This window comes from Callithrix jacchus, chromosome X (assembly GCF_049354715.1).
Source record: "Callithrix jacchus isolate 240 chromosome X, calJac240_pri, whole genome shotgun sequence".
NCBI classification, from domain to species: domain Eukaryota; kingdom Metazoa; phylum Chordata; class Mammalia; order Primates; family Cebidae; genus Callithrix; species Callithrix jacchus.
Genome location: NC_133524.1, coordinates 88,790,352 through 88,814,174, shown reverse-complemented (window position 1 = coordinate 88,814,174; position 23,823 = coordinate 88,790,352). Strand labels below are relative to the sequence as shown.

Below are 23,823 nucleotides of genomic sequence, written 5' to 3'. Positions count from 1 at the left end.
TAAACTATGAGCAACTAGAAGTCAAGGCCTTTATTATTATTATTATCTTCTTTTTCATGATTATATTTCCAGTTTATTTCCTCAGGACTTGGCACAATCTAACCACTCAGTAAGTGGTTTTGTTTTTTGAATTATTGTGTTAAGGCAAACTAAAGTAAGGGATAAAATACTACAAATAGCTTATTCTGAAAAATATTAAACCAGCAGGGGAAGTGGGACATATGGCAAAAATAATTTATTTACCACATTTAGAGCAAAATGTGTTTTGTACAGGTATAAATTATATTGCCTTAGAAGAGCTAACTCAAACAGACATTTTTATTAGATTATTAAAAGAAAAAATAAGTATTTGACATATTGTAAAACTCCCCTTTAAGCTAACAGCAGCCTTTTTAATAGCTGTTGCAATAGAAAAAATAGCAACAGAAGCCCAATATGTTTCTATGCTACATACTAACAGCAGTGTCAAACACGCAGAGGTGATGCAAGGGAAAGAAGAAAGAAGAGCAATTTTTCTGGTGGAGGACACCCACTGAATTCTCACAACACACACAATTTGACAAAAGATAATCATTTTAGACACAGCAAAGGTAAGTGGTACCTAGCGTGCATGTTCAGTGATTCAGGGTAAATTTTAAGAGGTTGCTATAGTTGTTTTTCTTGCAATCATTTTCTAAGTTGTTTTAAAAAAAGCTTCAGACAAATTAAATGTAACAGAATTTAATTAAGGAATGAATGATTCGAGAATTGGGCAACACTCATAATCAGCAGAAGTTCAGAGAGTTCTACCTCACAAGGTGGGCAGGCAGCATTTATTGACAGAAAACAGAAATGAGACACAGAAAACAGAAGTGAGGTACAGACACAGCTCAATTGGTTACTGCTCAGCCTTGGCCTTATACAAACATAATCTTGTCAGTTGACAGGCTGTTATTGGCTGAAAATACACCTAAGCTAGGCTTTCCATTTGTTTACATACTCAGTTAAGTTGCAATTTGTTATGTAGAAACTCAAGTTAAGGAGGCATCCTCAGGCCAAATTTAATTTAATTTAACAAAATGCGTATGTTGAACACTTTCAAGGATCAAAAACATCTGCATTAAAAAAAGTTGAATTTCTCCCATAAACATTCTCTACTATCATCTCCTTAAGGGATCAAGAAGACACGGTCTGCTGGTAAAATTTCCCCAGTGTTGCCTTCAGTGGCATCATCCTAAATAAGCATCACTGCCTCAAAGAGTCAGCACAGCTATATAACCGAACATTCATTTTGCCTTAACTCTCAATATGCCTAAATGAGATACTTCATCTGAATGACCTATATTGTCAATGGGGGAAGAAAGTTGAGAGTAGGAGTTAGAGGAGTTACAGTTCTTACTCCTTACATCAGAGTAGTTAAGACACTCCCTTATAGAAATTTCTTCTACACACAAAGGTAAATGGCCAAAGAGGTTCTGGATGATACCCCTCATAATACATATAATGTGTGCATTAAAGAGCTGAGGCAGATCACTAAACTTGTAACCTTAGCATTTGTAATCTTAGCATTTATTTCTTGCAAGCAGGTTCCCATTTATGTAATACATGGAATATGTACATATACCATATGTATATATGGTGTAAGTTACATTTATTGAATATTTACAATGTGCTAGAAATTATACTAAGTGCTTTATATAGGTTATGTAATAGGACCCACAATAATTTCTGATTAAATAAATCTAAATATTATTGTCACGGCAAATGGGGGAAATAAAACTCAGAGCTATTAAATAGTTTGGTGAAAATTACATAGTGAGTCAGTAGCAACGTTGGTATTTAAATCCCAAATTGTCTGATCGCAAAGCACAAGTTCTTATCTGACATAATGTATTGCCTCTTAATTTTAAAAAATAGTGTTATAGTGTTGGTAGATACCAGTTGCTTAAGGTGAGAGAAGATGGTTGTACCTGGCACTGAAGAACACCGAGTACAGGGTACTACGCTAGGTGTGGAGTCATGAGTTAAAAATCTTATCTGCTCTTAAGAACCTTCATTGCACTGGGGGAATATGACACAGGCATAGATACTTGCAATGTAAATTTGTGTGTGAGAAAATCTTGAGAGGAATAGACACAGTGTTAGTGAAGTTTAAAGAATGGAGAGCTAAAATCCAGGTGGGCGCCTTTAAAGATGAGTAAGTAGATAGTGGTTAAGCACATAAAGAAACAGCATTGTCTGGCAAAAGAGAAATATATACAAATAAGTAGGTAGGAATGAATACAAGGGATTAATTAAAGAAAGAGCAAAGAATCCTGTTTGGAACATACGTATGCATTTCAAAATTAGGCATGTGTGTGGCTCATGCCTGTAATCCCAGCAACTACAGAGGCTAAGGTGGCAGGATCACTTGAGCCCAGGAACTGGAGGCTGCAGGGAGCTATGTTTACACTGCCGCACTCCAGCCTGAGCAACAGAGCAAAACCCTGTCTCTAAAAATAAAGAAATAAAAAACAAAATTAGCAGATGACAAGACCAGAAAGAAAGGTGTAAGCCAAAACATGGATAGGCATGAAAGTAACTTACATTTCTTTCAGTGAACAATGGGAGATGACAGAAGACTTGAAACTAAGATGATCCATAAATCAGGGCTGGAATTTAGAATGAAAACTATGAGCACTCTTTAAGAATGAACCAAGGGGAAATCAAGGAGAGGGAAAAGGATGTGGAGTCTGACCGCAATAGTCCATGTGATCTGTTTTGCCGCCTTGGTATAAAGCCTGTGCAGATGAAATACATATGGAAACTCACTCTGGTTAATTTTTTCTATGATAAATTAAACCGGGCCAAAAATCGTTGCAGAAACCTGGTGAGAGTATCAATGAGTGGAAAGTTGGAAAGTCTTCAGCTGTCCTACCCTATTTGCAACAACTTTATGTCAATAACAACAACAACAATAAAAGGAGTTCTACTTCATAGAAAAGAGCCAGCAACTCTAGAGAGATCAGGATGCTCTACAATGTATGCTAATAGGAAATTGCAGCAGGAAACAACAGCAGGGGAGAACTATCTATTACAAAGTAAAATAAAATAAAACAAAACAGAACAATCTTTAAAATCTCAAAGGCATGAAACTTGCTAAATTGTTCTATTGTTTCTCTTTACATTTGGGCACTAACATATAAATAGGGCAATCTGACATTACTACCTGTGAAACAGTTTCTAAGAAACAAGTCCTGAAATGATACATTCAATATTTAGATTGAGTAATCTTCCAAAATTGTGATACAAAATATTTTCACATCACGCCAAGGAGCTCCCTGCCATTGTATGATCCTTTAAAAAAATCTATTGAAGAGGCCGGGCACAGTGGCTCACGCCTGTAGTCCCAGCACTTTGGGAAGTGGAGGAGAGTGGCTCACCTAAGATCAGGAGTTCAAGAGCAGCCTGGCCAACATAGTGAAACCCTGTCTCTATTAAAAATACAAAAATTAGCTGAGTGTGGTGGCTTGCACCTATAATCTCAGCTGCTCAGGAGGCTGAGGCAAGAGTATCTCTTGAACCCAGGAGACAGAGGTTGCAGTGAGCTGAGATCATGATTTCACTCCAGCCTGGGCGACAAGAGCAAAACTCTGTCTCAGAAAAATATACATATATTGAAGAAAATGTTTTGCTCTGAAATTATGCTGGAAGTCAACAATTGATCCAATGGTCATACAATAGACCCATAAAAGTGACTGTGAAAAAGTTCACTTGTATTTTTATTATTTTTTAATTTAGCTCTAGATTATATCAGCAAAGGTTTTAAAGTAACTAGTATTTGCTACTACAGATCTGAGCAAACTCAGTGGTGTTTCTTTAAAGACAATCTCTTTTATTTGCTTATAATAGTTCTAGATTAGTCGAAGTGAAGTATTTTTAGCATATAACTTTATGCTGATCAGATACAGTGATACACAAACTTGAATCAATGGAGTTTTTGTTTCCTTCACAATAACTCCTGCCAAAATCAACAAAGAGACAATGACATATAATGTCTCTGGTCTTTATCTAGCCTTCCACTGCAGACACTTCTGAAGGTTCTCAGACTGCTCAACTGCTTGAGGTGAGAGCCAGCTTTGCCTCGGGCCAAAACCAATCTGCCAGTCGGGATCTCCCTTCCATTGCCCATGCTGGAGTGCAGTGGCAGGCTCTCTGCTTACTGCAGACTCCACTTCCAGAGCTCAGGTGATTCTTCCATCTCAGCCTCCCAAGTAGCTGGGACTATAGGCATATGCTAGCACACCTGGCATTTTTTTGTATTTTAGTAGTAATGAAGTTTTACCATGTTGCCCATGCTGGTCTCAAACTCCTGGGCTCAAACGATTCACCCGCCTTGGCTTCCCAAATTACTGAGATTACAGGTGTGATCCACCATACCTGGCCTCCTAGCAGTACTTTAACAGGCCCAGTCTCACTAGGTAAAGAATTTAATATGCTAGTGTGGCCATGGAAACCTACATGTCCACGTTTGCTAAACCAATTTCACATGGCAATGTTTCCCTGGTTCCCGTTTTTCCTTCCAATTTTCAGATGGTATTAGAGGGGAAAAACAAAATTGGTTATCTGGTTATTGAACAACTTCTATATGCTCACTTTAGAGACTTTATTGTACTAACCTTCATGGCAGTTCTATAAGAAAGATATAAATATCCCCAAGTTACAGATATGGAAACAAATTCAAATTATTTGTCACTTGTCCCAGGCTCTGTCTGTAGTTAATGGGATAGTCACTGGCTGCATTCTTACTACACAGAGAACCAAATAATGAGGTTGCCTAACCATGAGTATCATCACTGATCACATGCTTTTTGCTTCAGAATGTTTCCCTTCAGATCGGGACTTTTGGCTTCTGAAAGTTTGTCCAAATTTGTCAAATTCCCTCTTGCGCCTTTGAATGTGCCCTGCTGGCAACGCTTCTTTGAGGGTCATACCTTCACTCCAAATGAGGCCCCCAGCTCTGGCCTTACCTATTCCTGGTGTTAATTTTGCTCTCAAGTGGCCTCCATTTCACTCTCAATGTGCTTTACTTATGAGTCCTCATGACAAACCAAGTGATAAGCTTTTAGCAGTTTGGTTTCAGTGTCATCAACAAGGTTACTTCTGTTAATACAAATGCAATTTGTTTTGCTTGGGTGCTAGACATTGCGAGAAGACTCATGCACAGGCTGGTGAGTCATAATCCAAAACTCTATGTAAACAAATGATTCATCTGATAAAAAAATGTGCATTCACTCTTGATTACTTCCTTATATTTGAAAACTGAGACTCCGTATTTTATTCATTTATTATATTGAATCGTGCTTAATTTCTATAATTTATAATTTCTATAATCTATGCTTAATTTCTATAATTTTCCAAAGCCTAATAACTGGTGGATATAAAAAGCACAGTTAGCAACTTTTTTTCTAAGTTGGATGCCAATATTTTGTGGTCCAAGAGCTCCAGAAGAATGGTTCCCATCGGTTATGCTGTGCATTCATCTGCTGTGGGAGCTCATAAGCCTTTTTTCTATGGACATGACACTCATCTGTTCTGTTGCTAAGATTCATTAACATGCCATGAGAATCGTGGGATGTCAGGTTGCACCTGGGATACATGTTCACGGAGGAGCCATTATGTATAAATATAAGAATAGGAGACAGTGCATGATTGGACAAACAGCATGGACTTTAGAATCAGAATATTTATGTTTGACTCCCTCTATCAAACACTTGCAAACTGTGCAACTTCAGGTACATTATTTAATCTCTCTGAGCCTCAGTTTCCTCAACTGAAGAATTAATAACTATACAACAATAAAGCTGTTATAAGGGCTGAATAAATTGAAAGTATTACTTTAGAGCAGTTGTCTCGGCACTTAAGGCCTTCCACAGCATAATTCTTGAAGATGAGAATTACTCCCAAAAGTTCCCAGATTAAGCTTTGAAAGAATTCTGACCTCAGATTTTTCCATAATAGTTAACTTACGTTTCTAAAGAACATACATGTTTTCCATACAACTTAAAGAAATCAAACCAAAGAAACACATCCTGAACTTCAAGCCAAAGATAAGTGCGTTGTGCTTTGAGGAAAACATTAAACTATGAAGTATGTGATTCAAAAACTCTTTTTTTAAGTGTGTGTATCTTAAAAGTATCAAAAATATCAACTGCTGTGAAATCGTAGCTTACAAATAAAGGAAGTTAATGGTAATGTGCACCTTAGAAAACTTTCTATTGTTTCGTGACCCCAGTGAATAGTGAATGTTTTTCAAGATACGTCTGTGGCTAATAAAAGAGCATCCCAAGGGCCAAGCATGGTGCCTCACGCCTGTAATCCCAGTACTTTGGGAGGCTGAGGTGGGTAGATTACTTGAGGCTAGTAGTTTGAGACCAGCCTGGTCAACATGGTGAAATCCCATCTCTACTAAAAATAAAAAAATGAGTGGTGCGTGGTGCTGTGTACATGCAATGTCAGCTACGTGGGAGCCTAATGTAGGAGAATTGCTTGACCCTGGGAGGTGGAGGTTGCAGTGAGCTGAGATTGTGCCACTCCACTTCAGCCTAGGTGAGAAACCAAGACTTTGTCTCAAAAAAAAAAAAAAAAGCATTGCCAGTGGCCCCACATAGACACAAACTGAAATCAATACAAAATGTTACCCAAGCATCTAACAATTAAAGAATCAATTATGTGTAGTCTAGAAAGGTAGTTTTCCTTGGAAAAGAAGTAAAGACACTAGTGTTGACCTTTAACCTGAGCATCTCAATCTCCCTTTGGGGTATTTTGTTTATAAACAACAATAACAAAAACAACTCAGGCTGGGCGTGGTGGCTCATGCCTTTAATTGTAGCACTTTGGTAGGCCTACGTGGGCAGATCACCTAAGATTGGGAGTTGAAGACCAGACTGACCAACATGGAGATATTCCGTCTTTAGTAAAAAACTACAAAATTAGCCAGGCATGGAGGTAGATGCCTGTAATCCCAGCAACTCAGGAGCCTGAGGCAGGAGAATCACTTGAACCCGGGAGACAGAGGTTGTACTGAGCCAAGACTGTGCCATTGCACTCCAGCCTAGGCAACAGGAGTGAAACTCCATCTCAAAGAAAACAAGCAAACAAACAAAACCCTCAAATGCGTGTGACTCATTCTGTCAGAAATTACAGACCATTTGGAATATGAAAGCGTTATATATAAGAGCTAATTTTATTTTATGAAAACTGATTAGCCAAATTTCTATGGATTTCTTAATTGTGGTGTGGTAAAATATTAATGTAGCAGTTCCTTCATCAAGTAAATTTTTCTGCTAACATATTAAATTAGTGATCCTATTAGCACTATTCCAGGATGAGAAGGTCATTCTTCAATACTGCTATTTCTCATATCCTATCACTCTTCATTAGTCCCTCTCAAACTCCAGAAATATTTTCATTAAAGATTATCACAGTAGTTTACTGATAGGATTTGCGTCTGTGTCCCCACCAAAATCTCATGTTGAATTGTAATCCCCAATGTTGAGGGAGGGACCTGGTGGGAAGTAATTGGATCATGGTGGCAGATTTCCCCCTTGCTCTTCTCATGATAGTGAGTGAGTTGTGAGGCTACCTGGTTGTTTGTAAGTATGTAGGACTTCCCCCTTTACTCTCTTCCTTCTGCTCCCACCATGTGAAGATGTACTGGCTTCCCATTCACTTTCTGCCATGATTGTAAATTTCCTGAGGCCTCTTCAGAAACAGAAGCCTGTACAGTCCACAAAAAGAACCATGATATGATTAAACCTCTTTTCTATATAAATTACCCAGCCTCTGGTATGTCTTGATAGCAGTATGAGAATAAACTCATACAGAAAACTGGTACCAGAGAAGTTGGGCATTGCTATAAAGATACCTGAAAATGTGGAAGTGACTTTGAAACTGAGTAATTGGCAGAGGTTGCAATGGTTTGGAGGGCTCAGAAGAAGACAGGAAGATGAGGGAAAATTTAGAACTTCCTAGAGACTTGTTAAATTGTTGTTTCTCTTCCTAGAGACTTGTTAAATTGTTGACCAAAGTGTGGATAGTTATATGGACAATAAAGTCCAGGCTGAGGTGGTCTCAGATGAAGATGAGGAACTTACTGGGTAATGGTGTAAAGGACACTCTTGCTATGCTTTATCAAAGAGACTGGTAGCATTGTGTCCCTGCTCAAGGGATCTAGTGAACTTTGAACTTAAGGGACATGATTTACAGTATCTGTTGAAGAAATTTCTAAGTATAGTGTTCAAGATGTGACCTAGCTGATTCTAAAAGCCTATGTTCATTTGCATAAACAAGGAAGTGACCTGAAACTGTAACTCATATTTGAAAGGGAAGCAGAGCATAAAAGTTTAAAAAATTTGCAGCCCGGCCATGTGGTAGAAAGGCCATTTTCTGTGGAGGAATTCAAGCTGGTTGCACAAATTTGTATATGTAAAGAGAAGCCAAATGTTGACAGCTAAGATAAAGGGGAAAAATGCCTCAAAGGCATTTCAGATACCATCATGGAAGTCCCTCTCATTACAGGCCTGAAGGCCTAGGAGATAAAAATGGTTTCATGAGCCATGCCCAGGACCCTGCTGCTCTGTGCAGCCTCACGACATGGTGCCCTGTGACCCAGCTGTTCCAGCTCCAGCTATGGCTAAAAGAGGCCAAGGTACTGCTTGAGTCCTTGCTTCAGAGGGTGCAAGCCCCAAGCCTTGGCAGTTTCCACATGGTATTGAGCCTGAGGGCAAGAGTTGAGGCTTAGGAGCCTCTGCCTAGATTTCAGAGGATGTATGGAAAAACCTAAAGATCCAGGCAGACATCTGCTGCATGTGATGAAGCCCTCATGAAGAACCTCTACTAGGGCAGTACAGAGGGGATATGTGGGGTTGGAGCTCCCACACAGAGTCCCCACTAGGGTACTGCCTAGTGGAGCTGTGAGAAGAGGGCTACTGTTTTCCAGACCCCAGAATGGCAGATCCACTGACAGTTTGCCCTGTGCACCTAGAAAAGCCACAGCCACTCATTGCCAGCCCATGAAAGCAGCCAAAAAGGCTGTATACTGCAAAGCTGCACACTGCAAAGCTGCAGGAGTTGGGGGAATGCCCAAGAAATTGGGAGCCCATCCCTTGCATCAGTGTGGCCTGGATATAATACACAGTAAAACAGAAAGTATTTTGCAGCTTTAGAATGCAATAACTGCCCATTTGGGTTTTGGATTTGCATAGGGCCTGTAGCCAATTTGTTTTTGCCATTTTCTCCCCTTTAGAATTGTTGGATTTACCCAATGCCTGTACTGTTATTGTATCTTGGACATAACTAACATTTAAAAAAACTTTAAAGGCTAATAGATTTTACAGGTTAATAAAATTAAATTGCCTTGTCTCAGATGAGACTTTGTACTTCGAATTTTTAGTTAATGCTGGAATGAGTTAAAAATTTGGGGGCCTACTGGGAAGGCATGATTGTGTTTTGAAATCTGAGAAATACATGAGATTTGGGAGGGATCAAGGGCGAAGTGATATGGTTTGGCTCTGTGTCCTCACCCAAATCTCATGTTTAATTATAATCCCCAGGGTTGGGGGAGGGACCTGGCAGAAGGTGAATACGGGCAGATATCCCCCTTGACATTCTCATGATAGTGAGTGAGTTCTCACAAGATCTGGTTGTTTGAAAGTGCATAGGACTTCCTCCTTGACTCTCTCTTTCTAATACTCACAGCATGTAAGATGGGCTGGCTTACTCTTCACCTTCTGCCGTGACTGTAAATTTCCTGAGGCTTCCACAGCCATGCCTTTCATATAGCCTGCAGAACTGTGAGTCAATTAAACTTTTTTGTTTATAAAATACCCAGTCCTAAGTAGTTCCTTATAACAGTGTGAGAACAGATTAATAAATATACCATTTCTAAAAATTGCATTGCAGGGGTTGTTTCAACACCTTATATTTTGTATGGTCTGTGTATCTAATTGTTTTTTCCTTTTCACTCCAGCATCATAAAGGATTATCTTACTTTTTCATATGCAAATATATGCAGGTGTTCTTCTACCTGAATAGAAACCTATACTGGTCTAACACCAGAAGGAGCCTTCTTTAAGATATATATATATATATATATATATATATATATATATATATATATATATACACACACACACACATATACATACACATTTGTTTCAGGGACCACCTTCAGTTCTTACTTTTCATTCTTGGTGAGAAACTGTAACAGAATGGTCAGGAAAATGAGCTTTGAAGCCAGACCGAGGGACTTTGCATTTTGTCTTTGGTACTTACTAGCATCTTTCTATTCCCCAAATTCCTCATCTATAAAATATGGAAAACAAAAAATAATAGTTTTAATAACAGTCACAGGTTTATAATGAAAATTAGATGAGTTAGTGTTTTAACCACTTAGGAGATTGCCTAATATAGAGTAAATTTATATAAATTTTTAAAATAAATGTTTTTTTTTTTTGAGACAGAGTCTCACTCTATCACCCAGGCTGGAGTTCAGTGGCACAATCTCGGCTCTCTGCGGCCTCTGCTGCCTGGGTTCAAGCGATTCTCCTGCCTCAGCCTCTTGAGTAACTGAGATTACAGGTGCCTGCCACCACACCCAGCCAATTTTTGTATTTTTAGTAAAGATGGGGTTTCACCATCTTGGCCCGGCTGGTCTTGATCTCCTGACCTCATAATCCACCTGCCTCAGCTTCCCAGAGTGCTAGAATTATAGGCATGAGCCACCATGCCCAGACAAGAAATAAGTTTTATGAAATTTAGCTTCCATCATCTTTCCAAAGTGATCATTCTTTCTAATTTCTTTATTTATCTTGTATCATTTCACATTGCACTATTTTATGTCCTCCGTGTGCCAGAAGTAAGTAATGTTTTTTATAGGAGACATGAGTCATAAGCTGTGGCCATTGATATTCGAAAAATTAAAGTCAAACAATAGGTCCATTCTCCAGTCCCATATATTCTGTAGCAGTTGTCTACTGCTATTAGTTCAAACTACTTACTTCTCAATGAATATAAGATGTGATTACAAAATATTGTATTTAATGAAGTACCATGGTACCCAAGTTATTGTCTAAATTCATAATTAGAATGTCATCTTTGTGGAATAATTTTTTAACAAGCAGGGCAATTGCTATTCAAAGTCATAGAAAAGCAAGAAAAAGCCCTAGTAAATAGACCCCAGTTTTATTTTGTTTCAATTTTTTGACAGAACATCATTCAGTTTTAGACTTGCTAAGTCATGAAGCATTATAATTGCCATGAATCAGGGGCAGGGAAGGTAAAGGATGAATTTACTGTGGAAGGGGAAAATATCAAATCATCATAAAATGCCACATTACAAAAAAATAAGAATTCCACGCTAACTGGCATATATATACAGCACGTGCAAAACTGATCGACTGCCATTTTTGAGTACCTCTCTATTTGCTCTAAGTATTGCACAGCTGCTAGCATATTTGCTACATTGAATGTTTTTGATCCCCTTGGCCCCTAGAAATTAAAAATGTTCTCAGGGTGATTTGATTTATCTTCTGAAGTTGATTAAAGCTAAGATTAATTTCTGAAAACCTAATTTACAACTTCAATATATGTACTCCAGTTATGTATCAAAATATCTTTACAGATACTAACAAAAATGGTAATTATTCTGATAAGGATATGGACACTCTCATTTGATATTCTTTACTCAAAGAATAAACTGGCCCACAATTTCACAATTCCCACATTAATTAGTCGAATAGTGGGCTTTTCAGCTAGCATCCATTCTGTTTTATGGCATACCACTATAGCATTTGCCAAGTAAAAAAAAAATAGGCCAGGTGCAGTGGCTCATACCTGTAATCCCAGTACTTTGGGAGGCCAAGGCTGGTGGGTAACAAGGTCAGGAGTTCGAAACCAGCCTGGCCAACATAGTGAAATCCCGTCTCTACTAAAAATACAAATAAATAGCTGGGCGTGGTGGTGGGCACCTGTAATCCCCAGCTACTCAGGAGGCTGAGGCCAGAGAATCGCTTGAACCCAGAAGGCAGAGACTGCAGTGAGCCATTGCACTCTGGCCAGGTCAACAGTGGGAGACTCCATCTCAAAAAATAAAAATAAACAAACACTCAAAATCACTATCTGTATCATGAATATTAATTAATTGGCATCTAAATTGTTAAATGTGGCATTATCAAAGTATTAAGAATTTCAGTGAAGGAACAGAAATAATTTAACTTCTAAATTTCACTGTAGACCAGTCTAGAACTCTTGATCTCAGGCAATCTGCCTGCCTCAGTCTCCGAAAGTGCTGGGATTACAGATGTGAGCCACTGCTCCTGGTGCTATCAGATAATTTTAAAAAGATCTTCAAGAGAAAAGTGCCCCGTATATAAGAAATAAGTGTCAATAACAAGATTTTGTCTTTGTTAACAGACAAAAAAAAAAATTGGTAATTGGTAAATTAGTAGAGTTAATTATATGGCACTCCATTTGCTAGAATATAGTCAGAAATAACTAATTGCTTAGATTAAGAAAGCCATTGATTTATGCCTGGGTGCAGTAGCTCATGCCTGTAATTCCAGCACTTTGGGAGGCCAAGATGGGTAGATCAACTGAGGTCAGGAGTTCGAGACCAGCCTGGCCAACATCGTGAAATACCATCTCAACTAAAAATACAATAATTAGCTGGGCATGATGGCAGGCACCTCTAATCCCAGCTACTTGGGAAGCTGAGGCAGGAGAATTGCTTGAACCCAGGAGGCAGAGGTTGCAGCCTGCTGAGATCATGTCATTGTACTCTAGCCTGGGTGACAAGAGTGAAACTCATTCTCAAAAAAAAAAAAAAGGTCACTGATTTAGCATCTTCTTATTCATTGAGGAAAAGTATTATAAGGTCTAATTCAATCTGACTTCTATTTATCCCAGTGATGCCTGATGTCATACCTACCAGTCAAATGTTTTAATTTTAAGGTGCCTATTTGAAATTGTGTGCTTTTCTTCAATACTTCTATTCTGAAGACCACTGCAATGGTTTCTTAATCAAACATTCAATAAACTGATAGTATAATTCTTAGGTGCCTTTTGGATACAGATATAGGTGGGGTTATTATGGTATGTTCACCTTGTATTCTACATTCTCACCAATTTTCTTGAGACTGAATCAGCAGAGTATGACTTGAAAGTCATAGCAAAACCAACTTTGCAAAAATTGTAACTAAGAAAATGATCACAGTGAAAGAGACTGGACCTAAATGATTCCATTTTGCTTTTAACCGTCAAGCTGTCCTTGTTCATTCCTGGGCATAGGCTTCACTGTAGGAGGAACTTAGTTTACTGTTTAACTTTGAAACAAAGACAATAATAGCCTGATAAAATTTGGCTCTGTGTCCCTACCCAAATCTCACTTTGAGTTGCAATAATCCCCATGTGTCAAGGGTAGGACTAGATGGAAATAATTAAATCATGGGGGCAGTTTACCCCATTCTGTTCTCATGATATTGAGTTCTCATGAGATCTCATAGTTTTATAAGGGGATTCCTCCTTTGTCCAGCACTCACTTTCTCTCCTTCCTCCAGGTGGCTTCCACCATGATTATAAGTTTCCTGAAACCCTCCCCACCCCCCAGCCATAGGGAATTGTGAGTCAACTAAAACTTTTCTATTTACAAATTTATTTCTTTATAGTAGCACGAGACAGATTAATACTGATACTGAGGGAGTGGGGTGCTGATATAATGATATCCTTAAATGTGGAAGCGACTTTGGAACTGGGTAATAAGCAGAGGTTGGAACAATTTCAATGGTTCAGATAAAGACAGGAAAATATGAGAAAGTTTAGAACGTGCTAGAGACATGTTGAATGGCTTTGACCAAAATGCTGATAGTGACATGGACAAATGCTGATAGTGACATGGACAATGAAGTACAGGCTGAGGTGGTCTCAGATGGAGATGAGGAACTTTGGGAACTGGCGTAGCAGTCACTCTGATGTTTTAGCAAAAAGAATGGTGAGATTTTGCTCTTGCCATAGACATCTGTGGAACTTTGAACTTGAGAAAGATGATTATGGTATCTGGCATAAGACATTTCTAAGTGACAAAGAGTTCAAAAGGAAGCAGAGCATAAAATTTTGGAAAATTTAAGCCTGCCGATGTGATAGAAAAGAAAAACTAATTTTCTAGGGAGAAATTCAAGCCTGCTGCATAAGTAATGAGGAGCCAAATGTTTATCACTAAGACAATGGGAAAAATGTCTCTAGGACATGTTAGAGACCTTCATGACAGCCCCTTCTATCACAAGACCAGAGACCTAGGATAGAAAAAATGATTTTATGGGCTGGGTGAAGGGCCTTCCTGCTCTGTGCAGCCTCAGGACATGGTGACATGTCCCAGGTGCTTCAGTTCCAGTCATGGCTAAAAGGGCCCAACATATAGCACAGGTCATTGCTTCAGAGTGTGCAAGCCCCAACCCTTGGTGGCTTACATGTGGTGTGGGCCTGAGGGTGCACAGAAGTCAAGAATTGAGGTCTGGGAACCTCCACCTAGATTTCTCAGTATGTATGGACATACCTGGTGTGCAGGAAGAAGACTGCTGCAGGGGCAGAGCCCTCATAGAGAACCTCTGCTAAGGCAGTGCAGAAGAGAAATGTGAAATTGGAGCCTCCACACAGAGTCCCCACTTGGGCACTGCCTAGTGGAGCTGTGAGAAGAGGGCCACCATCCTCCAGACCCCAGAATGGTAGATCATCCAACAGCTTGTACTGTGTACCTAAAAAAACCATAGATACTCAGTGCCAGCTTGTGAAAGCAACTGAGAGGGAGGCTGTATCCTGCAAAGACATAGGGGCAGAGCTGCCCAAGGCTGTGGGAGTCTACCTCTTGCATCAGCCTGACCTGGGCGTGAAATGTAGATTCAAAGGAGATCTTTTTCGGAGACCACATGGACACAGGGAAGGGAGTACTACACAGCGGGGTCTATTGGGGGGAATAGGGGAGGGAAAGCTGGGAGGGGGGGGCTGGGGAGGGATAGCCTGGGGAGAAATGCCAAATGTGGGTGAAGGGGAGGAAGGCAGCAAAACACACTGCCATGTGTGTACCTATGCAACTGTCTTGCATGTTCTGCACATGTACCCCAAAACTTAAAATGCAATAAAAAAAATAAAAATAAAAAAATAAGTCCATTGTGGTGACGGCTTCCAGGGGTATGCGTATGTCTGAACTCATCAAATTGTATACATTAAATATGTGCAGTTTTCGTATATCAATTATACCTTAATAAACTTGTTTTTTTAAAAGAAAAAAAAAAGATTTAATGACTGCCCTACTGGATTTTGACTTGCATGGGACCTGTAACTCCTTTGTTCTGGCCAATTTCTCCCATTTGGCATGGGTGTATTCACCCAATGCCTGTATCCTGACTGTACCTAGGAAGTAACTAACTTGCTTTTGGTTTTACAAGCTCATAGGAGGACGGGACTTGCCTTGTCTTGGATGAAACTTTGGGCTTGGACTTTTGGGTTAATGCTGGAATGAGTTAAGACTTTGGGAGACTGTTAGGAGGATGTGACTGTGTCTTGAAATGTGAGAAAATGAGATTTTGGAGGGGCCAGCAGTGGAATGATGTGGTTTGGTTCTGTGTTCCTACCCATATCTCTCTTGGAATTGTAATAATCCCCACATGTCAAGGGTGGGACCAGGTAGAGATAATTGAATCATGGTGGTAGTTCCCCTCATGCTGTTCTCATGATAGTTAGTGAGTTCTCACAAGATCCCATGTTTTTATAAGGGGCTTCCTCTTTTTCTTGGCACTCAGTGTCTCTTCTGTAGCCCTGTGAAGAGGTGAATTCCGCAATGATTTTAAGTTTTCTGAGGCCTTCCCAGCCATGCGGAACTGTGAGTCAATTAAACTTCCTTTCTTTATAAATACCCAGTCTGAGGTATTTCTTCCTATCAGTATAAGAGCAGACTAATACATAGCCCTTTCCCAAAACTATCTACCTTCTTGTCTGGGGCCTAAACTGCCTTTGCAGGACTAACGAATTAGCCACAAGATTAGAAACTGTGGTTTACAAGTAACATCTCTTTTGTAAAACCTAAGATCAATGCTTGAGGTATTTTGAGACCCCGCACTTAATGGATCAACTGGTACCATCCAGATTGGTAAATTGGCTTATCTGGTCTTGTGACCCCCCACCTAGGAACTAACTCAGCAAAAGAAGACAGCTTCAACACCACCCATGATTTCATCTCAGACCCAACCAATCAGCACTCCCCATTTTCTGACCACCTACCACCCAAATTATCCTTAAAAACCTCCATTCTCTCCTGAGTTTTTGAGTTATAATAAAGCTCTAGTCTCCTGTACAGCTGGCTCTGTGTGAATTAAACTTTTTCTCTATTGTAATTCTCCTGTCTTGATAAATTCACTCTGTCTAGGCAGCAGGAAACAAGAACCCATCGGGAGGTTACGACAGTTTCAAATTTGGCAAAACTTCACTAATTCAGGCCGGAATAACTTAAAACTTGTGACAATTTGCACAGGATCCTGGGTTGGGATTTACCATTATAATATTAATCATGTCTTCTCACAGTGCATAAATTAATTCTGAAAGTCTTTGCAAAGAGCATAAATTAACTCTGTGAAATATTGTAGGATGTTATTATTGTAGAACACGTGGCTTCCATGAATTTCAGATGCACACATGAATTAATAAATAATAAACTAACATGATCCACTTTCTATTCCATTTGGGTTATTTATCAAATAGTCTAGATTCATATTTATATATTTACATTGTCTGAATTTATCCTATACTAGAAGGCATTTGAAAATAACTAGGTAGAAGGCAATTAATGGATATTAATTTAACACCCAAGGAGTCAGAATTAGGACCTTATTAACAACAGTATGATAACCATCGATAGAATACCAAATAACATATAAATGTCTGGACATTGGCCTTCTAACCCTTTTTTTTTCAATCCCCTTAAAAACCTATACTAGGAGCAGAAACTTGAATTTAATTTTTGGTCACATTTTGAACTGTCCTGACCAAAATAACTAAAAGTGGTTGCTTTACAAATATACCTTATGACTTGATTTTACAAACAAATTCAGACTGGTTTTGTTAGAGTAGGTAGCTATACAGACATGAGCAGGGCAGAAGACTCCCCCAACCCAGGAATGTCAGGTGACCATCAGGTGATGGCCAGGCTGTCATTAAACTATCTCCCTAAAATAATAATTGGTTGCAGCAGAGGCAAGGAACGGCAGTCTCCCAAAGATAGAAAACACCTGAAGCTGGTGATCAGCAGCTTCCTAACAAGAACTCGGGAGTTGGGTGAGAGGGCTCAAGCATGCACACTAAGAGGCAAAATGGTAGAATTTACTTAATGTATCCCCTTCCTCTAGGAACACTCAACTGGTAAGGAAAAAATGCCTCAAATGAGCATGTGCACAACTTCAGTAAACACACTGCATATGCGGTCCCTCCCAAGTGCTGCCAGGCCACTGTGCATGTGGATAGCCCAACACCCAACAAGAAATCAAAGGAGAAGACACACAAACCTTGGAACCATGCCAATGTATAAAAACCCCAAGTTAAGAGTCAAACAGGGCACTTAATTTCTCAAATTGCCCACTTGGCTCTTTACCAAGTGCACTATGCTTCCTTTCATTCTTGCTCTGAAACGTTTTAATGAACTATACTCCTACTTTAAAACTTGCATTGGTCTCTCACTCAACCTTACGTTCCTCAGATAAATTCTTCCCTCCAAGGGAAGAGTTTGCTGCAGATCTATCATATTTACTTCTGCTAACATTATCCCCAAAAAAAATTTGTTTCAGTGAAGTTTTACTGAAGTTTGCCTAATTAACATAAAAAGCAAATTATGCTATATTGTGCTAAAACTGTAATTTAAGTCATATTATAAAACAGCAATTTTATTTTTTTCAATCTATGATTACAAAACTACACTTAAACATCAGCAGAATAAACATTTAGAAGATGCTTTTAGAGGAACACTTTTACCTGATCCAACAAGTAACTTCCACTATTATTATCAAATCACACTACAAAGATAGATATATACTGCCATAGTTTCAACTGTAAATTTTGAGTCCAGCACAAAATCACCTGAAGAAATGTCAGGGAATACACACTGTATACACTGCTTAAGAGTATTCCTTATACATTTATAAAAATCATTCAAAAGGAAGAGGGAGGAAAAATCATAAGTGCTTTTTTCATACCTGTAGTTGGGGATGAGTCCAGATCTCCACAATTGTAGACTCTTTCATGGGGGTGCAAGATCTCACAACTTCCTTCATTGGCTTTAGAAGGGAATAAAATAGAAGTATTTTAAGCTGTTTGTTAAAAGTAAAATACATAGTACATTTCATGTAAACATTGCCTACAGGTAGCTAAAATAGTGCCTAGGTAAATTATCTCTTTTTAGACATCATAGTTTTTTATTTTATTTTATTTTTTTGCCAATCAGTTTGAGCTTATGAGGTTGCTCAGGTTAGCCTTGAACTGATGACCTCGCCTTTGCGAGTGCCATGACCTCCGGCGGGAGACACTTTGGGCCCTGACATCATAGTTTATTTATGTAACAAATGGTTGTTGAGGGTTAACAATACTCCACACATAGCTCTAGATACTAGAGTTAAAAAAGAGAGAGAGAAAAAAAGAGTGGAAATTTCTTTAAACATATGAATGCAATTGCAGAGAACAATTTAAATGATACCTGTAGCAGTGCTTTGGGAGGCCAAGGTGGGAAGATGACTTGAGCTGGGCATTTAGGAGTCTGCACTGAGCTATGATTGTGCCACTGTACTCTAACCTGGGCAACAGAGCAAGACCTTGTCTCGATAAAATAAAATAAAGATAAAAAAATAAAATATTTAAATGGCTGACATTTAAGCTGGAAAAAATTTCTTTCCAATGCTTTTAAAACCTAATGGCTTCAAGGCTATATTTGTGAATGTGCTCTTGTCTCAAATTAAAATCAATCTTGTGTGTGCCACCACAACACAAATTTGCTATTTGCCATACAAAGATATTTAATAGATGTGATAAATGTCAAGGGATTTAATAGATGTGATAAGTGCCAAGTGCATTGAGGACATATATCCTCAGTGCAAATGATCCTTGTCTTTTCATGAATTAACAGATGTCACCATGGATGTTCAGTTGTTACTTATGTAAGGAAGCAATACCAAGTTTGAAGTGATTGAAGAATTATCCTATATCTAGGCTATTGTGATTAGTGCTGCAATAAACATAGAAGTGCAGGTATCTCTTTGATATTATTGATTTTCTTTTCCTTTTTTTTTTTTTTTTTTGTATATATAACCATCAGTAGGACTGCTGGATCACATGATAGATCTATTTTCTGGAATCTTCTTACTGTTTTCCATAGTGGATGTTGTCACTTACATTCTCATGAACAATGCGCTAGCATTCCCCTTTGTCTACATCCTCTTCATTATCTGTTATTGTTTGTCTTTTTGTAACAGCCCTGTTAACTGAAATGAGACGCTATTTCTTTTTTTTTTTTTTGGAGACGGAGTCTTGCTCTGTTGCCAGGCTGGAGTGCAGTGGTGTGATCTCGGCTCCCTGCAACCTCTGCCTCCCAGGTTCAAGCAATTATCCCGCCTCAGCCTCCAAGTAGCTGGGACTACAGGTGCTCACCACCATGCCAGGCTATTTTTTTTTTTTTTTTTAAGTACAGTGGTGTGATGTTGGCTCACTGAAACCTTTGCCTTCCGGGTTCAGGCAATTCTCCTGTCTCATATTCCAGAGTACCTGGGACTACAGGTGCATGCCACTAGCCAGCTAATGTTGGTATTATTAGTACAGACATGGTTTCACCATGTTGACCAGGATGGTCTTGATCTCTTGACCTCATGATCCCCCTGCCTTGGCCTCTCAAGTTCTGGGATTACAGGTGTGAGCCACCACGCCTAGCTGAGGTGCCATTTCATTGTGGTTTTTATTTGAATTTCCCTCAAAATTAGTAATGCTGAGTACCTTGGGGATTAGTAACCAGAATATATAAGAAACTCAAACAACTCAATAGAAAAAAAATTGATTTAAAAATGGGCAAAAGATATGAACAGACATTTCATAAAATAAGACATAGAAATGGCTAAAAGGTACATTTAACTTTTGTGAAAACTAAGTTTATTTGGGTTGTATTTCACATGCACATTTTAAGCATCTAATTTAAACATTTTCTGTCAACTATGAGCCGTTCAATGTCTGCTTGGCTGCCCTCTGTGAAATACATAATGCTGTATTCACATGTCCATTTAATTAAGTAAGGATGCTATTTTACATGGTTAAAACCATAAGTCTATGTGGATGTATCTTGCACATTTACATTTGGCAACTAAACATGTCTACTGTATAACATGCTTCAGTATTGAAACATTAGAAAAAATTATTTTGTTTTGTTTTGTACAAAAATTAGAACTTAAAATAATACCATCACCCCTACCAATATTCTATCAGTCTTCCCTCTCACTCCAAAATCCCATAATTATAAGACTAAAAACCAGGAAATCATCTAATAGACTAGCCCCAATATACAGAACTGCTGAGAATTAACTGTAATGCAAGCAAGAGAAATGGCAATTGCAGGAAAACTTAGTGCTTAACTACATTTATGCTTGACTGTTTTAAGAAAATGAAATATGGTTCCTCAGTGACACCTGAGAAATAAAATGCAAATCTGCATTTCTCTTTCCTTATATGTACCACATATTGAACCAAACGATCTTTCCTTTTATGGAATTAGATGTCAGACTTTCAAGAAAAGACTAAAATGCTTTATAAGAATCAGTCTTTGTAGATTTAAGTCACATTTTAATCCAGTTGATGTTAAGATACTGCTCAGTGCCAAAAAGTGAGAAGTCTGTTTTCGCAATGATCTTACAGAGTCTTGAGAAGTGTCACTGGCATTATTGCTAATAATGAAAAATAATATTTCTAAGAGAAGGAAGGAGAGATATTCGATCTTATTATTATTCCTGAGTTAGAGATTACTTGTTAATGGTCTAGATATTGGAAGGGAAGTTGACTTTGTTTAAAATTGCATTAGCACCTACAAGCGCAAATATTTTGTTTCACTAATAATGCTGTATAAAGAAATAGACATATGTGAGAGAAAAGGGGGAGGTTTATATTACTTCCCACCTTTTAGAATCTAGCAACTGCATAGATTAAAAATTATCCGTAAAATGCTTGAATTATTTTATTTATGGAGGAGGCAGGAAGGGGCTGGGTCATAAGAAGCATGCTTAATTAAGAAGAGTAAATGCTCAAAATTCTATTAATTCCAATGTTGTCAAAAAGAAAATTTTAAGGAAAATTCCAATTCACAAAAGTGAGAATTAGTTCTCAAAATATATACAATAGAGTTTTTGTAATAAATGAAAAATGTATTTTCAGCTTCCTAAGTACTCAGTATTTCATGAAATTAGTAAGAAGCAGGTAACCTAAAATAATATTCACTTGCCAAAATATATCTGTTTTGCAAAAATAGGCTTATTAAGTAAGGTAATTTGACTGAACTTTCTAAATCTGGCTGGTTCTTCTTGCTGTTCTCAAATGTTTTCCTGACAGTGTCACACAGTATCTGAGCTTTACTAACTTCATGCATAAACTGCATTCCTTAACTTGACTAATTAGAAAGCTACTAGGAGATGTAAACCTCAACAGGTTTTGTAATTTTTTTTTTTTTTGAGACAACATCTCACTCTGTCACCCAGGCTGGAATGCAGTGACACAATCTTGGCTCACTGCAGCCTCAACCCCCCGGGAGCAAGCGATTTTCCCACCTCAGCCTCCTGAGTAGCTGTAACTACAGGCGCATGCCACAATGTCTGGCTAATTTTTGTAATTTTCTGTAGAGACAGTGTTTCATCATGTTGCCCAGGCTGACCTCAAACTCCTGACCTCAAGTAATCTGTATTTGCCATGGCCTCTGAAAGTGCTGAGATTACAGGCGTGAGCCATCTCACCTGGCCCCTGGTTTTGTGATTGTTTTCAGGAGAAATGTGGAATGCATCCTCCCTTCTTGCAATTAGAAATTTTATTGCAACTCAAACCTAATGGTAAGAAAATCATTCTTACAATAAGGTCATGCTGTTTCTGAATATAGTCTTACCATTATTGTTTCAAAATCTAGCAAAAAAAGAATCCAGAGAAGCATGGGTGCATTCAGCAACTACATTTCTTTCTCAAATGCAGTAGCTCTTCTACTAGAAATGTAAGTGTGCTATCATTTTCTGGGTAATCAAACCCAACACAGAAATCAGGATTTAAAAATATGTGACATTATAAATTGTCATAGTCATCACTTTATTTTAGCTACCAAAGACTACAAATCGGTATAGCAGAAACATTACTGTTGTGTTATTGCCATATAGTTGACATGTTGACAGGGCAAAAAAGGTCTTCTCAAACATGCATATGATACATTTTTTGGAGAGTCGTATGTAACATCTAGCATGATGATATGTGCCCAAAGACATGTGTGTATGTGGGTGATGCTTTTAGTGATTACATTTATAAAAATTTTTCTTCAGTTTTATTTCCTTGTAAGAAATTATGATCCTTACTGTGGAAATAACATTAATCAAAACTATGGCAAAGTTTACAAATATAAAGTGTAACTTGATGCTTATTTTTCTCAGGAAAAATTATAAAATTTATAAAAAATTAAAATTATAAAAAACTTTTAATTTTTATAATGTTACAGGACACATTTTCTAATTGTGGTGAATATACTCCAGAGGTTTCCTGAGTAGTAAAACTCTCAGTTAAGTACCACTCTCTTTAATGTTTCTTTTCTCCTGATGTGACTTTCTGTCTTATATTTGTTAGAGGTGTTAAGATGTATTCTACAGGCAATATTTAAGGAAGAAAACATAGATATTTAAAAGAGCCTAAAATCTACTCAAGAGTAAGGTGCAACCGTGGAAAGGATAGAGCTTTTGGAATCTACATCTGGGCTACAGTCTACTAGTTTTATGAACTTTGTCAAGTTACTTAACATGACTTTCAGCTTCATCATCTGTGAAATGAGTATAATAACATGAGCCTCATAACATCCTCGTTTGACACTGAGCTGTAATAAAGCGCTTGGCGTTTTATAATTGTCCTCCTGGCTTGTACAATTATGGCTTTATCTTCTCTAACAACATGAAACAGAAGCCATTCACCATGTGATTCATTCTTTCTCTCTCCCTTTATCTGCTTTCTAAGTGAAGCTATCACTTTAACATAAGAGAAAGGCCCTGAGCAGCCCTGCCACTGATGGAGAATGCTGACCTCACAATTTTCTATTCTCATTCACAAATGACCCTAAATTCTCATCAGTAAGGTAGTATGAAGGACGTAAATTTTTTTGAAACTAGAAATTCCAGTTACTTCGAGGTGTTCTTTTTTTGTATATCTGAAAAATGAAAACTTGCCACTGCTACAATAATGTGATGAGTGAGGGTGCTGGGAACACGTAAGGCAGACATTAATTATTCTTTACTTATTCCAATAGTTACATATTTCTAGCTGGAAAGAGCCTCTTTTGATGAGAGATAAATTCTTCTTACTCAGGTAAATAAAATTTTTGTGTGAATTTAGTTGAAACTTCAAATTCAAAAGTTGTTTTTTAAAACTGGATATTTCTCAAAAACTTAAATTTTGAGAACTGGATGAAACTTAAATGAATCATACTTACTAACGCTTATAGTAAGGATAAACACAGATTTTAAGTCAAATTGACAATTGAAAGAATAAAATAAATTGGCTAAATGTTAT

General features: G+C 38.1%; 1 protein-coding gene across 3 annotated transcripts in view; it reads right to left on the bottom strand.

Annotated features, from left to right (window-relative positions):
- Positions 1 to 23,823, bottom strand: part of PCDH11X (protocadherin 11 X-linked) — an 804,948-nt gene that overhangs the window by 395,280 nt on the left and 385,845 nt on the right. For all 3 annotated transcript variants that reach the window (XM_078363016.1, XM_003735778.6, XM_054251183.2), the window contains exon 4: positions 18,249 to 18,329. In XM_078363016.1, the coding sequence (XP_078219142.1) occupies positions 18,249 to 18,329 (81 nt within the window). The remainder of the gene's footprint in view (positions 1 to 18,248; positions 18,330 to 23,823) is intronic.